Source organism: Podarcis erhardii, assembly GCF_964252035.2.
Source record: "Podarcis erhardii genome assembly, chromosome: 3".
Lineage (NCBI taxonomy): Eukaryota > Metazoa > Chordata > Lepidosauria > Squamata > Lacertidae > Podarcis > Podarcis erhardii.
The window spans coordinates 37,333,960-37,347,538 of NC_138507.1; the positions used below are offsets into that span (position 1 = coordinate 37,333,960).

Here is a 13,579-nt window from a genome sequence, read left to right on the forward strand (position 1 = left end):
CATTTTTGTTTAAAATCTATAACATTTTCCGGGTTTGCAACAGTTAAACAAACTTCTTTTACTTGTGTGTGTGCACGCATCTTTTTATGTGTCTCTGTTGCTTATACTATATAAGAATTTTTCCAGTTAACCCCTATTTTTTCAGATCTATCAATGAAGCATTGTTTTACAGGAAATAAGAGCTTGGGTGGCTATTTTGAATGACCATTTTCAAGCAAAAAGGCAGTAAAATGCCTGTCTCTCAGCTACTCCATTGCTAATAAAAAGTCTGCCGCTAGAAATAGCACTCAGTGTTTTATCTACCATGAATAGTAAAATGGTGATCTTAGCTATTAAGTTAGATTGTTTCTGTGCATGGCATTCATATGACTATTGAGAACACAAGAAAAGGGAATAGGATCAGTGAAATAGTGAACTATTGGAGATTATAACCACCCTGAAGTACTTTAACAGGACGTAAGGTGGTAAGTTCTGTCTATACATCTCAAATATATAGGATCATAAGGAAGTGTGAAGGTTTGCAGGCCAATTTTCAGTTTGTTAAATATAAAGATGGTCCAAGCTATTTTGATCAAACTTGCAATTGTCAGGTACGTCGTGGGGATATTAGATCCAAAATGGCGATTTATTCTATGCAAACCTTTATTGTTATATTTGTAGCTTCCCTGCTTTGATAAAAGGAAAATGTTTCGGAACGTTAACATTATCATCAATAAAGGCGACACAGAAACATCGAAGGATGAAGGTCCTTTGAGGCTTGGTTTTTGTATATTTAGAAGCCCCATCTCAGTCATTGTTATGAGTCAAAATATATTCTGTAATTCTTTTAAGAAGTGAGTAATTAGCTTTCCCTCCTCTTACATAGAAACACAAAAGGGGAAATGTAAAGCAGTATCCATTGCTTCAATGTGTTGAAATTGTTGTTTTAGAAGTTTTGCATACTACTGACTTCTTACATTGCTCCCAAAACCAGGGTGAACATGGCTTGAAGGGTGACAAAGGTGAAGTTGGAGAAAAGGTAAATAATACTGTATTTTATAAACTGATGTTATTTGATATTACTGTATATTGGCTTAATTATTTCTAGCTTCACCTGAGACCCATTCCTCACTATTTCAGATGCAAAACTCCTACTTTCTATAAAGATAACGGCCTAGTTCGCATGTCACATTAAACTATAGATTAAAGCATGCTTCTCATTCCCATTTAAATCATCGTCTCCTAGTACTCTGTTATGAAGTAATGCAACAAATGCACACAAAACACGCCTCGGGCAGCCACCCAAAGCTTCTTTTCCTAATGAAATACATTCCAAGGTTTTAAAAAAGACTTTTACAACTTGAAAAAAAAAAATCATATTTTGTTCAATGGCTTATTGTGAACTAGGCCACTGATAGAGCACTTCAGTGCAAGGCTTCTGCTGTTCAGTCTAGTAATAAGAAAACTGTTTTCAAATATGTGACATTTACTGTTTGAATTGAATTTGTAACCATTGTTCATATTTCATCATAAACCTAGCCTTGACAAAACACTTGGTAACCGATGTTACAAGGTACTGATGTTGCCAGCAGTAATTTATTGTATATTTGCACTTAGGACTGCCAGCTAACCCTTTTTCATAGAATTATGTACCAACTATAGCTGCAATCACTAGAGGAATCTCATGTCCATCATCAGACATGATGCATGGTGGACTCCATGTGATTTCCAACATCAGCTTCAAAAGGGATTTCTGCAATCTCACAATTCACAGTAGTCATGTGAACAGGCATTATTGGTGGGTGCTAGTTTTATTTGTGTCTCCATCCCATTCTCACTGGGTTACAACCTTGCTTCATGGACTCCTGGGGCTGGCTGAGTGACTGAACTGGATTTGATCAGGTGACATGTTTAGTGGTTATTTTTTAGAAGGTTTAGGTTGATGTAGCATAGGGAACAGGCTGAATACGACATGCTTCATTTTAAAGGCCCTCAGATGACAAAAAAGTTTGCTGTGTTGGCTTGGTGCATGTGGCACCTAGACTAGGACAGATTTTATTTGCTTAGGATGTTACTATTGCAGATTGGCTTGAGCTGATATTTTTTCCTGCATGTGTAGGACCAGGGGACACTTTCCTGGGGTACAAATGCTGCTTGTAACTCTTCAAGTTTTGAAATTTGATCGAAACCCACAGACAGGTCCGATGACTGCACCTCTTTGAAACAGATCATTTTTGCCTCTAAAAATGAAGTATACAACAGATTAAAAATAACTTTGACCATCTAGGAATGCAAGTGATACTGCAAAAAGAGAAAAGTTACTATCAACTTCCATTATTTCTAGCAGTTGTGAGATGGATAAAAGGGACATGCTTGGATGATATCTGAGCATGTTTTTATTTTTAAATAATTCTCAATTAACCTTTTAATGATTTTAAGTGGCTTCCCAGCAGCTGTGTCAAAGCATCCTTATGTCTTACAAATGTATTTTATTTGGACACAGGGTTGGGATGGCTGCAGCTGCTGCTGACACTCTGGCTGCACTATTTGTGTTCAGTTTTCCTTCACTCTAATGCAGACTTTGGAAAAAATGTGCAGTCACAAATGCTAATAGCTTTCTGGTTTTGGTCTTGATTCTAACAAGTGTTTTGTGGTTGTCCAAAATATTATAGGAATCTCTGAGTGCTTAAACAGAGTTTGACATTCAGTAGTCCTTCAGTGCATAGATTATACTATTGTATTGGAATTGCCTCTGACATGGAAAGCCAAAAATGTGTGCGCTTGCATTCGTGTGTGTGTGTGTGTGTGAGAGAGAGAGAGAGAGAGAGAGAGAGGTTGAAGAAAGGAATGTGTCAAACACCTATTCACTGAGGGAATTTAAACATCCCATTTTACACACAGTTGGGGCCCAAGCATCATTTTGGGGCAAGTGCAAACTTGTAACATGGGCTTTCACCACCACCCCTCCCTGCCCCATATATACAATATCATGAGTCATGAAATAAAAGTTTCTATTTGAATTTGGAACTAACATTTTCTACGTTTTTGAAATTGAACCACTAAGAATTTTCAACCATGCTCCAAAACAGCACTCCCCCCCCCCCCCATGCAGTGGCCCCTTTCATGTGTCACACTTGGCTGTAGATTTTTGAAATCAGTAGTGCGGAACCTGTGGACCTCTAGACTTCAACTCTCATCAGTTCCAGCCAGCATGGCCAGTGCTCAGTGATAGTTCCACCATATATGGAGGGCCACAGGTTCCCAATCCCTGTTTGAAACCATTGATCTGGCTTTATCCTGCTCCCACAGATGCACAGGTCACAGTATGGCTTGCCATATCATGCAAACCTAGATCGTGGCTTGTTTGCTTCAAACTACGATCTGGGTTTGCATGACACGGCAAACCACAAACAGTAAGCCAGATATAAGCCAAGAACAAACATTGGTGCAGTTATCACTTACTACTGCCGTGTGCTGTGGCTTGTTCGTGCTGCACACATTGCCTTGTGGGGTTAAGGAATCCTGTGCTGGGGGCAGGAGGTAAGTTCATGATTAAGCCATGGTTTAAAACAAACTGGCACAGTGTGAGATGCAAACCAACTCAGTATCAGATTCAGTGGCAAGTAAAGGAGTGAAGTGAGGTCCTTTTGATTCCCTTTGCACTCCCAAGCATGGATTAAAAGGGCAAGGGCAGAAGGATGTGCGTTAATAACAGAAAACAGCTTTGCCCTACAGATGGGATAGGGAAGCCATCCTGGACACAATCCTACATGCTGCACTTCTCTGATTAAGCCTATTACCATCTGCTTTGTGTGGACAGATGTCTGAGAGTGACTATTAATGTGAGCCAACACCTGTGCGGAGTACGTCTCACGGAGGAAGGTTCTTGTGAATGGCTGCATTGTGACAGCTCTTGGCTTTAAAGTTTAAGTCCTCTCCACATCTTTCTGCAGTAACTGCTCTCATTTTTTGCACATTTTCAGAACCAGCACTCTTGAAAGTATGTAAGACTGGGGAACAGAAGCTGTAAAAACCTGAAGTAACCATATGTTAGCACTTACTTATAATGGAGTTTTGCTCAGGAAACATGTTGGTAGGTCAAAAATGCTGAGAGCTCTGATGGTCCTGTGGGGGGTGCGGGAGCAAACAGGGCAGTATCTTGGTAGATCAGAAAAAAGATATTAAGCTGTTTGTTTGCAAAGCAACTGTTTTGAATATTGTGGTCTCTAATCTTTAGAATGAGCCATTTTTAATTTGTGGGGTGGTGTTGTTTGTTTTGGTTGAGGGAGGAGATGTGTCGTGAGAGGAGAGGAGCTGGGGGGCCAATCACAGGCGACAGCCGGTGAGAAGATACCATTTTCTGCCAAGGAAGATAAGCTCCCTCACTTGAAGATGAGTGTGAACCCATTTTTACCCATTTGTTTTGCAATGAATGAAAGTTGAACCAAACACACTCCATTTGGTTCAGTTTTTCATTTGTTACAAAACTAATGAAATGGTTGTTAACATGACTTAGCTTGACTGGACACTTTAAGGTTCAGGATAATTTTTCAAAGAGGAGAGTGTTGTAGCAGTAGAACATATATTGCTGTATTGTAGTTGGCAAGTGTGGTGTGTTACTCTGACAAATAAGTCTGCAGAGCTCAGGCCAAGGGCTTATTTCTCTTTCATGCTTGTAAGGAACCCCCTATTCTGAGAAGAGCAAATTATGGAAGCCTGCAGCACATTACATCTGAATTCGGCCAAAACAAATTAATGTATATAATTGGCAATAAAAGAATGTTCTGACAAGAAAAAACTAAAGAGGACAGGGTAGTAAAATATTGTTCTTGTGGCCAATTTGGGACTGTGCCACAACATACAGATTACTATTTGTATGTGAGCAATACCCTTCTTGAAAACAGCTTGCAGCTCTTTATTTTTGTTCTGAGAACGATAAAAAGTTAAGTTTATTAGAGAACAGAAATTGATTTCCACTTGCAGCAGCAAATATCCAGGTGCAAATAGTCTATTGAGGGGGGGGGGGAGGATTTGACCTATATAAAATCAATAAAGTATTTCTAGCGAAGAACGTGGCCTCTAGTGCATCAGTTTTGTAGTGGGCTATTGATTTTCCAGTGTTTAATAATGGTATGTGTAACATGATGAGAAAAATAAAAATTGAAACAAAATGTAAAAGGAGAAACAGCATTACCTTCTTTGCTCTCAGAGCCCTAGACATCTATGAGTGCATGTTGCAAGAAATACTGGAGGTAAGAAGATTCATTAATTCTAAATGAAAAGTCAAAATTAAAAGCAAGTCCATTTCTCGTTGAGAAAATGATGCTGTCCGATTTAATAGATACTTACTTGGAAAGAAGTCCTACTGTGATCAATAGGGCTTACTCCGAAGAAATTGTGCATAGGATTTAAGTCTTATAAAAATGTCTATCAGTCAGATATTTATCTGCCAGAAGTAACTCTCCTGCAAAATAGAGAACCTAAGTAGATAATACTGTTGCATGCCACCCCCAATCTCCGAATGATGCAAGATTCTGGGTGTTTCAAGTGCTTTACCTAGGGTTTGTGTTTCCTTTTGGAAATGAGGCACAGCAGAGACTGTGGTTTCTTTATGATACATGGTTTTGACACATATTTACAACCTGAGCCTACAGTGGAGGCATTCACAGCACTGACACCCCAAGAGGGACTTGCTTCTCCTGTAGGCATACCAGTAGTTCTGGATTCAGATGGACATCAGCCATGGCTCTGACCCTCTCCTCAGCTAGCTGCCTTTAACAGACTGCCACCTTTTGTCCTATGTCGCACTCCAGCAAACTCTAAACTCTGAAGCCTGGCTTTTGTTATTCTTACTCATTCTGAGCAGACGGAGACTGGGGTTTTGAGAGGAAAGCTCTGGAACAAAACAAAACAAAACAAAACAAAACAAAACAAAACAAAACAAAACAAAACAAAACAAGCCACTTGGACACTGAGCTTTAAAGTGCAGACTGTGTCTGGAAGAGCGGAGAAAAGGTAAGTGTGGATTAGCCTATAGTTGCCTTGTTGGGCTTAGGCAGAGGTGACCCAGATTCTATTCTGCCATGAAACTTGCTGGGTGATATTGGGTCAGGCACTATCTCATAGGATAGTTTTCCTTACAAGTTTGTTGCAGCAGCAAAACGGGGCAGGGGAGATCTATGTACACTGCTCTGAGCTTTTCAAACGAAGGCTGGAATGGAAGTATAACAAATTAAGGAACTTGCAGAAATATAAACTGAGAGGTCACACTGGTATCAGAAGCTTGTGAAGCTGAGGCTTTACAATACATGCTCACCTGTCCATCACACATTTGACATTGTTGTAATCGCTGTGTGGAATCTGCTAGTCTCTAAACAACAATTGTAGCAGTCTGCTGAATCCACAGTAAATGTTGATGTCTTAAAAATGCATTATGTGAGAGTAATGCCATTTGTCAGCTACTGACAGGAAAAGATTGGTTCCTGACTTACCTTTTAAAAGAAAAGGGAATGGGGCTAGTTTCTGTTTCTTGTAAGGACTCGAATGTTCTCCAGCTAGAAATCAGAAATCAATCTTAAAATATGATTTATTGACCTATTGCGTGAGCAGTAAAGGCGCTTTCAAAATTTGCTTCTCTTATATTCTTCTGGTTGTTTGTCACCAAAGCGTTTTTGGTCATGCCTTCCTGAAGAACACTGCATATGACCCTCTCCCTGTTGTTTTAGTTTTGCAAAGGAGATATAAATATCCCAGAAAAGGCAGAAGAGTGGGGATGTGGGGTGGGGATCAAGGCTATGTGATCCCAGGAGAGATGTCTGCATCCCCATTTCTTGTTTATTACTTATATTCTATTCTCAAGGTTTGTCATCTTACTGTGAGAGCATCCTTCCAGTAATTCTGGGAGCAGTCTGGTTCAGTCAGCATGAATGCAACTAGGGAATGCCTCCAAGCTGGAGAGCCTTCATACCAGATCTCTGTCTGCAAACCAGAACAAAGGCCTAAAGGCCTGTGTCTTCAGCTCACTGTTCCAATTTGCTAAATTCAAACATCTGGAGGGGAAATGACTGACTATCACTGTTATCTGGACCCAATTTATATGGAGTTGTAAACTGGCAGTCATGAAAATGCAAGGCTAATTATAGAATTTAGGCCTGTAAGTGACCTTAAGTGTCGTGTATTTCATCCACTACTCATAATCACATCTAAGGCAGGTGCTTGTCTAATCTGTTTTTAAAATCTCTCATTTATGGATTCAGCAGTGTCCCCCTTGCACTTTGTTATACTGCAAATATTGTTGTTATAAAAATATTTGTACATGAAAATTCTCAGCATCTTGGCAACCTTTCTGCTGAAGACCATTTGTAGGAATTTAAAGGGTTCTATGTGAGAAGACAAATCCTGTTCTTCGGAAATCTATGCTTTATTCATAGCATCCCAAATAACTTGCAAGTTCAGGTACCTGCCACGCTTCACTTGGCAGAGACTTGTGGAGCGGGACCTTTATAAATTAGTAGTAATGACTGGATTACTACTAGTAGTAATTTTGTTGGCAAATTTAGGGCAGGTGTAGTGAACTTGTGGCTCTCCAGGTATTGTGGGACTACAACCCACATCATCTCTAACCAATTGCTACACTGGCTGAGGCTGATGGGATTTGGAGTTGACAACATTTGGAGGGCCACAGGTTTCTCACACCTAATTTTGGGTCATGAAGGTATCAGAATACTGTGGCTTTTAATCCCCCCCCCCCCCCCATGATGGACCAGCATGGCTTCCTACGACTTTTTATCCAATTACTTTGTTCAGGGTTAAGAATAGGCAGCATTTGTTTTGTGAATGTCATTCTAGTAAGGACTGCTGGTAGGCGACGTGAGAAATGCTTGAATTCCTCTCAAATATCATGTTGGCTACCTCAGTGCTCTTAAAAGCAAAGTAAGGGAGTGTTTTTCTTCCCTCTAATTTGTTGTCAGTACAAGATGGGGAGAAAGTGAGGTGAAATAGTGAAGGCATCATCATGTGGGGAGTGTGTGCACCAAGTAGGGGGGAAACGTAAGGAAATAAGTTTGAGGCCTAGAGTCTTCTCCTGAGGCACTCTCCTGACTCTAAAGAGCTTTTAAACAGCCACTGAGTGTATGCATTTGTTTTGGCCAGGGTGATTTGGATATGGAGTTCTGAGGTAGCAGCTGAGGTAGTGGCAGAAGCTGGATGTTTGGAGATGAGCTGAGGAGGACTGTGTGCTAGAGGATGGGGAGAACTACTCAGTTGCTTGCGCAGCAGGGGAACTCCCCATTTTGATATGGTGAGAATATGAGTGGAGTGGGTCCATGCACAGCGCAGCAAGGTGGTCATTTAATTGTTCACTGCCAAATGTACACCTTGCAACAAAGTCCATGTGTATTCTGCCGCCACTCAATCCTGAACTCTTGCATCAGTATGGCAGTTTAAGTTGCAAACTTGGCAGTGCTATCTAGTGTTGCCACATGGTGAACTAGGCATGGTTCTATTCAACTCGCCATCTAGTTACACCTGTTTACCAACTGGCCTTGATATGTATTCATTTCTTTCTCACTGCAGTTCCTTGTGAAGTGCTTGTAGTTCTAAACGCCAAGTACACTCAAGGGGTGGTGTGTGTGTGTGTGTGTGTGTGTGTGTGTGTGTGTGTTGAACAGTGTAATGTAAGACTGGCAGTTCTGTTAATGGTGACCCATGCAACATGGGGATAGAGCCCCTACAGCAGCAACAACAAAAAGCTGCTTCCATGAATACGATCCCCCCCCCAGCCATTATTGGAACTGTTTTGTGGCACTCTTGGAATTCAGTAGAAAATTATAAAAAGGCGCAGGGCTCTTAGAAGTAATGAGCAGTAATGTGGAAAAAGTGAAGGATAGGATGGGTTTGTTTGTAGACTCAAGGAAATAATAAAGACTTCAAGGGAAGAAGAATGCACCATATTCACTGAATGAAACCAGAGTTTCTAACAATTGATTCCTTATTCTTTGTTCTCTGCTTTCCTTTCCACTCTTCCATTTCCATCTGGCTCTCTCTCTTCCCTTCCCCGGCATATCGCTGCCACTAGCCTTGGTTCTACAACTCTCTTCTAGCTCAGACGGCCCCAATTGATGGTTTGCAACTCCACAACAATTGTAGGACATCAGTTTTAAGGTTCTAGAATTAGAACATAAGCAATGTTTACAAAATAAAATAAAAACACTTATCAAATATTTTCTAAATTTGCCAGCCTGCAAAACATTAAACTGGGTATATAGTAGTAGGCATAAAATTTGGAAGAAAATTCCAGGGTTAGTTAGGCTCTGATATGCTGGAAGTCAAGTACACCTATATTGTTTACACTGGAGAAATAGCTTTGACTTAAGAACATGGAGCAGAAATCATCTTAGTTGAGTTGACTTAGTTCTGGACTGTTACAATAACATAATTAAAGTGATGAATAATATAGAGACTTTTCTTTGATATTGTACTCCTTTTTAAAGGGCTAAGTTTCAACTTTGGTAGATATGGGAGTTTAGAGAAACATAACCCCTTTCATTTTTCAGGAATAGCATTCATTCTCAGAACCTAGTGAATCTACGTTGTAAGTTTTATAGCTGCCCTTAATTTCACCTACTTAAAAGTTGCCATATGTTGTGACCATATCTATATATCTATATATCTATATATCTATATATCTATATATATATATATAGATATATCCATATAACTGCTGGAGTGTAGTGGGATTACAGAGATCACCTATATGCAAGTCAAATTGCAGCCTCAGGTTTGTGGCTCAGTAGAAACTGATCTCAGTAATTGCTAGAGGCTTCTCATTTATACATGTCAATGCCCACATTGAAAAACAGGAATAATCAACAATAGGGACATTAATAATACATTTTTTTTACCTCTTGGCTGCCAGTTTTTGCTTAGCTGAGCAGTCACCAGCTTTAGTCAAGCCATTATAAAATAGTGAAGACCTAAGAACATGCCAGACGTGTTTCAAAAATCAGCTAACTAGCTGTGCTGCTACTGTTGATGGAGAGGTTGCTTGTACTCTAATGCCTGGTTCTGAAATAAGTATTGTGCCTTTTACCTCATGCCTCACATGCAATAATTTAAGTCTTCAGGGGTTTCTTAAACCACAGTTTCCCGCTACACCTGAACTGGGAAACTGTGGTTTAATATCTGATATTAAGCCTCAGTTTCCAAGTTCAGATGTAACTGGAAACTATGGGTTAACAAACCACAAAGGTCTTTCATAACAGCGCATGCGAGAAGGCAGGGGAGTACCATGGTTGTTCTGGTTGAATAAGCCATAGTTCATTAAACCAAGGTGAACACACCTGAACTGATCCTAAAGATGAAAACCTCAGGGTCTTAACAGTGTTACAAACAAATGTGTGTAATAAAATTTGACAGACCCATTCTTTGCTGCAAAAGAGTGATTTGTAGTGAAATAGAGAAGCGTGAGCTTGACAGTTTTTTTTATTTATAAGATGTCTATCCTGCCCTTAATCATAAATGATCTCAGGGTTGTTGCTGTTTAGCCGTTTAGTCGTGTCCGACTCTTCGTGACCCCATGGACCAGAGCATGCCAGGCACTCCTGTCTTCCACTGCCTCCCGTAGTTTGGTCAGACTCATGATCTCAGGGTAGGCAACAGCAATTTAAAATACAAGAAAACAAGAAGAAAAAACAGCCAATATCTTTCACATCTGTTCCAGCACAGGCCTTACATGAAGAGGAAGGTGTTCAGCTGGCACTGAAAGATGGATAAAATCAGTGCCAGCCTAACCCTAGATGAAAGGATGTTCCAAAGCTAGGATGCCAGAAGGCCTTCTGGTGGATCATAACCCCTTTGACCCCATTCATCCCTAGCTGATTTCAAGGTCCAAGCAGGGCAGTAAGGAAAGAGGTGTTTCTACGGGTAAACAGGTCCTGAGCCTTTGGGTTGTTATATGTCAAAACTAGCACCTTGAATTATGCTCAGTGATGTATTGGCAGCCAGGGAACATCTTTCAGGACTAGCATCCCATGGTCCCTTGCAGAAAGGCCCTTCACTATGGCCATAGTATTTTGCAGCAGTTGCTGTCTCTATACCATCTTCGAGGGCCAGCTCCGAGGGCAGCCACTGAATTGCTATCTCTCTCCAGGAATAGTTGTTGCTGGCAATCTGTTAAAAGACATCCTGTAGCACTAAGGCCACTGTACACCTGATCCTTCAGGTGAAATGCAACCCTCACCCCCAGCAACCCTCGCCCCCACCTCTCCAGAACAGGCTGCCTTCCTTTTTCCTGGACTTAGGAACCACCTGCCACTTTTCCAGTGAAAAGCATGTTTACCTTACATGTATGCACCCACAGTGCTATTGAAGGGTAGGTGGGAAGGCACTGTTCAGCAGAAGAAGGGTGTTTGGGGGAAGGATTTGAACATGCTTCACGCTTCACCGCTGCAATTTGCATTTTCCATGTGTTGCTTTGCAGTAAGATAGCAGGCAACAGTGTGGTTCTTCCAAGTTGTTTTCCTTTTTGTATGGCATATGGTGACTGTGCAAAATTCATGGGGCTGTCTGGCTGTTAACCAAAATCATATGAAGAAGAATAATTATTGACAGCTAAACAGTAAGACAAAAAGTGTAAAAAATGCCAGAACCACAAAGGCAGGCACCCCCAAACTCAACCCTCCAAATGTTTTGGGACTACAATTCCCATCATCCCTGACCAGTGGTCCTGTTAGGGATGATGGGAGTTGTAGTCCCAAAACATCGGGAGGGCCGAATTTAGGGATGCTTGCACAAAGGCATTGTTCTGAGCCACGCCATTGGTCCATTTATCTCAGTATTTTCTACACTGCCTGACATCAGCTCTTCAAGGTTTCGGGCAAAAGAGTTTTCCATCCCTACTTAGAGATGCTGGGATTATGAACTACAGGCAAAGCACATACTCTACCACTAAGATATGGAGCATAAAAGAAAAGCCTCAAAATGTCAGTAGGCAATTATACACAAATCAAAAATAAATAAGATAAAACAGCATCTAAACAGAATAATAAAATACAATGTATGCTAAAAGGCAGGGGGGAAGGTACGGTAACTTAAAAGTGTATTTCAAGTAAACACCACTTTCGGTTGCCACTTTCCCCACATTAATAGCCCATTATTTAGGAGAGCCATTTCTCTTTAATTTTAGCTCACTTTTTGAAAGAATAGAACTCCCGCTCTTCAGTCCTGGTTTCTACATCTGCCGTGATTTTTTAAAAGGGGTCATCAGCACAGCACAGCAGGACAAACTGCTGCAGCAAGGTTATTATCTTCCTCTCCCCCTGCACCTGAGTTCAAGTCTGTTATGGGGTTTGGTTACTGCACTATCTTCTTTGAATGGGAATTTACAGATTGATCCTATAATGGCTTGATTGCAGTTGCAATACTGTGTAGGTAAAGCTTGTGTCTACTAACCACCCGTTCCCAGTTTTTGTGTTTGTGGTACTTCTGATGACATGGAAGGCATAGCAATTTAAGTCAGTATTTTATAAGCAAAAGCTGCTAGGATAATAGCAGCAATGACAAATTTTGTGGCACTTTAAAGTCTAGCTAATTTATTCCGACAAGTTTTCATGGACCAGAGCCGGCTCTGTCAGATGCAGGTTGAAAGTTGTTGGGATGGTGATAATATGGAGGATGTGAACAAATGGTTGAAAAACAAAAATAATTAATGCCAGTTGTAGTTCTTTTGCATCTGAAATTTTCTCTGTTCTTAACTGTGAAATTCAGTTAGCAAATTTCACTGTATTTTTTATCGCAGCATTTTCCTTCCTGGTTCTGAATTCCGTTATTAAACATAACTGAATTCATTGAGCATTACTAAACCTTGCTGAATCCATTGAGTTGTGATGCTATACGTTTTCAATTTGCTGTATGTGTCTGAATTCAACTGTACTTAGTGCAAAAATAAATAAATAAAATGCAATAGTTTCCCGATGCAGTTACACATTATACTGAAAAAGGTCATTGTTCTTTTAAATTTTCCATAATTGTTCTCCATTTAGATACGCTTTTTGAAGAATGTTAAAAGAATTGCTTGTTTTTTTCTCCTAGGGTGAAAAAGGAGATAGCGGAGCGCAAGGAACAGATGGAACACCTGGAAGAGATGTGAGTTAATGTTTTTCCTATCCTCAGTGATTTATATTATAGCTGCTATTTGTGTGTAAACTCTTCTTGTCAGCAGCAGTCACTGTGGCGAAACAGAGACACCCTAAGACTGGTGTTGCTACAACTTACCTGCACAGGGCTTGGTTAGGGGCAAAGGGTCATAGTGAGGTTGAGGCTGCATGGATACACTAATGGAGCCAATCCAGCACTCCTGCCAGTACATGTGCACAGTTCCATCTTGCCTTTACTTTTCTCCAGCCACATCCAGCTGGGCTGTGGTGACAGCGGTGTTGGGTTGGTGGCACTGCAGGTCTGCCCAAGCATACTGGCTGCTACAGCTTACTGGATATGAGCAGTTTGCTGCACTGGACCAAACACTCAGAAGTGGTGAGCGTGCACAGAAAGTTAGTTATGGCTCCAATTTATGGTGCGCCCAATGGCTTTTCTGTACGCTCTG

The 13,579-nt window shown here is 40.7% G+C and overlaps 1 protein-coding gene across 5 annotated transcripts in view; it reads left to right on the top strand.

Moving 5' to 3' along the window:
- Positions 1-13,579, top strand: part of COL19A1 (collagen type XIX alpha 1 chain) — a 183,852-nt gene that overhangs the window by 84,776 nt on the left and 85,497 nt on the right. For all 5 annotated transcript variants that reach the window (XM_081856878.1, XM_081856874.1, XM_081856876.1 and 2 more), the window contains exons 12-13: positions 974-1,018; positions 13,069-13,122. In XM_081856878.1, the coding sequence (XP_081713004.1) occupies positions 974-1,018; positions 13,069-13,122 (99 nt within the window). The remainder of the gene's footprint in view (positions 1-973; positions 1,019-13,068; positions 13,123-13,579) is intronic.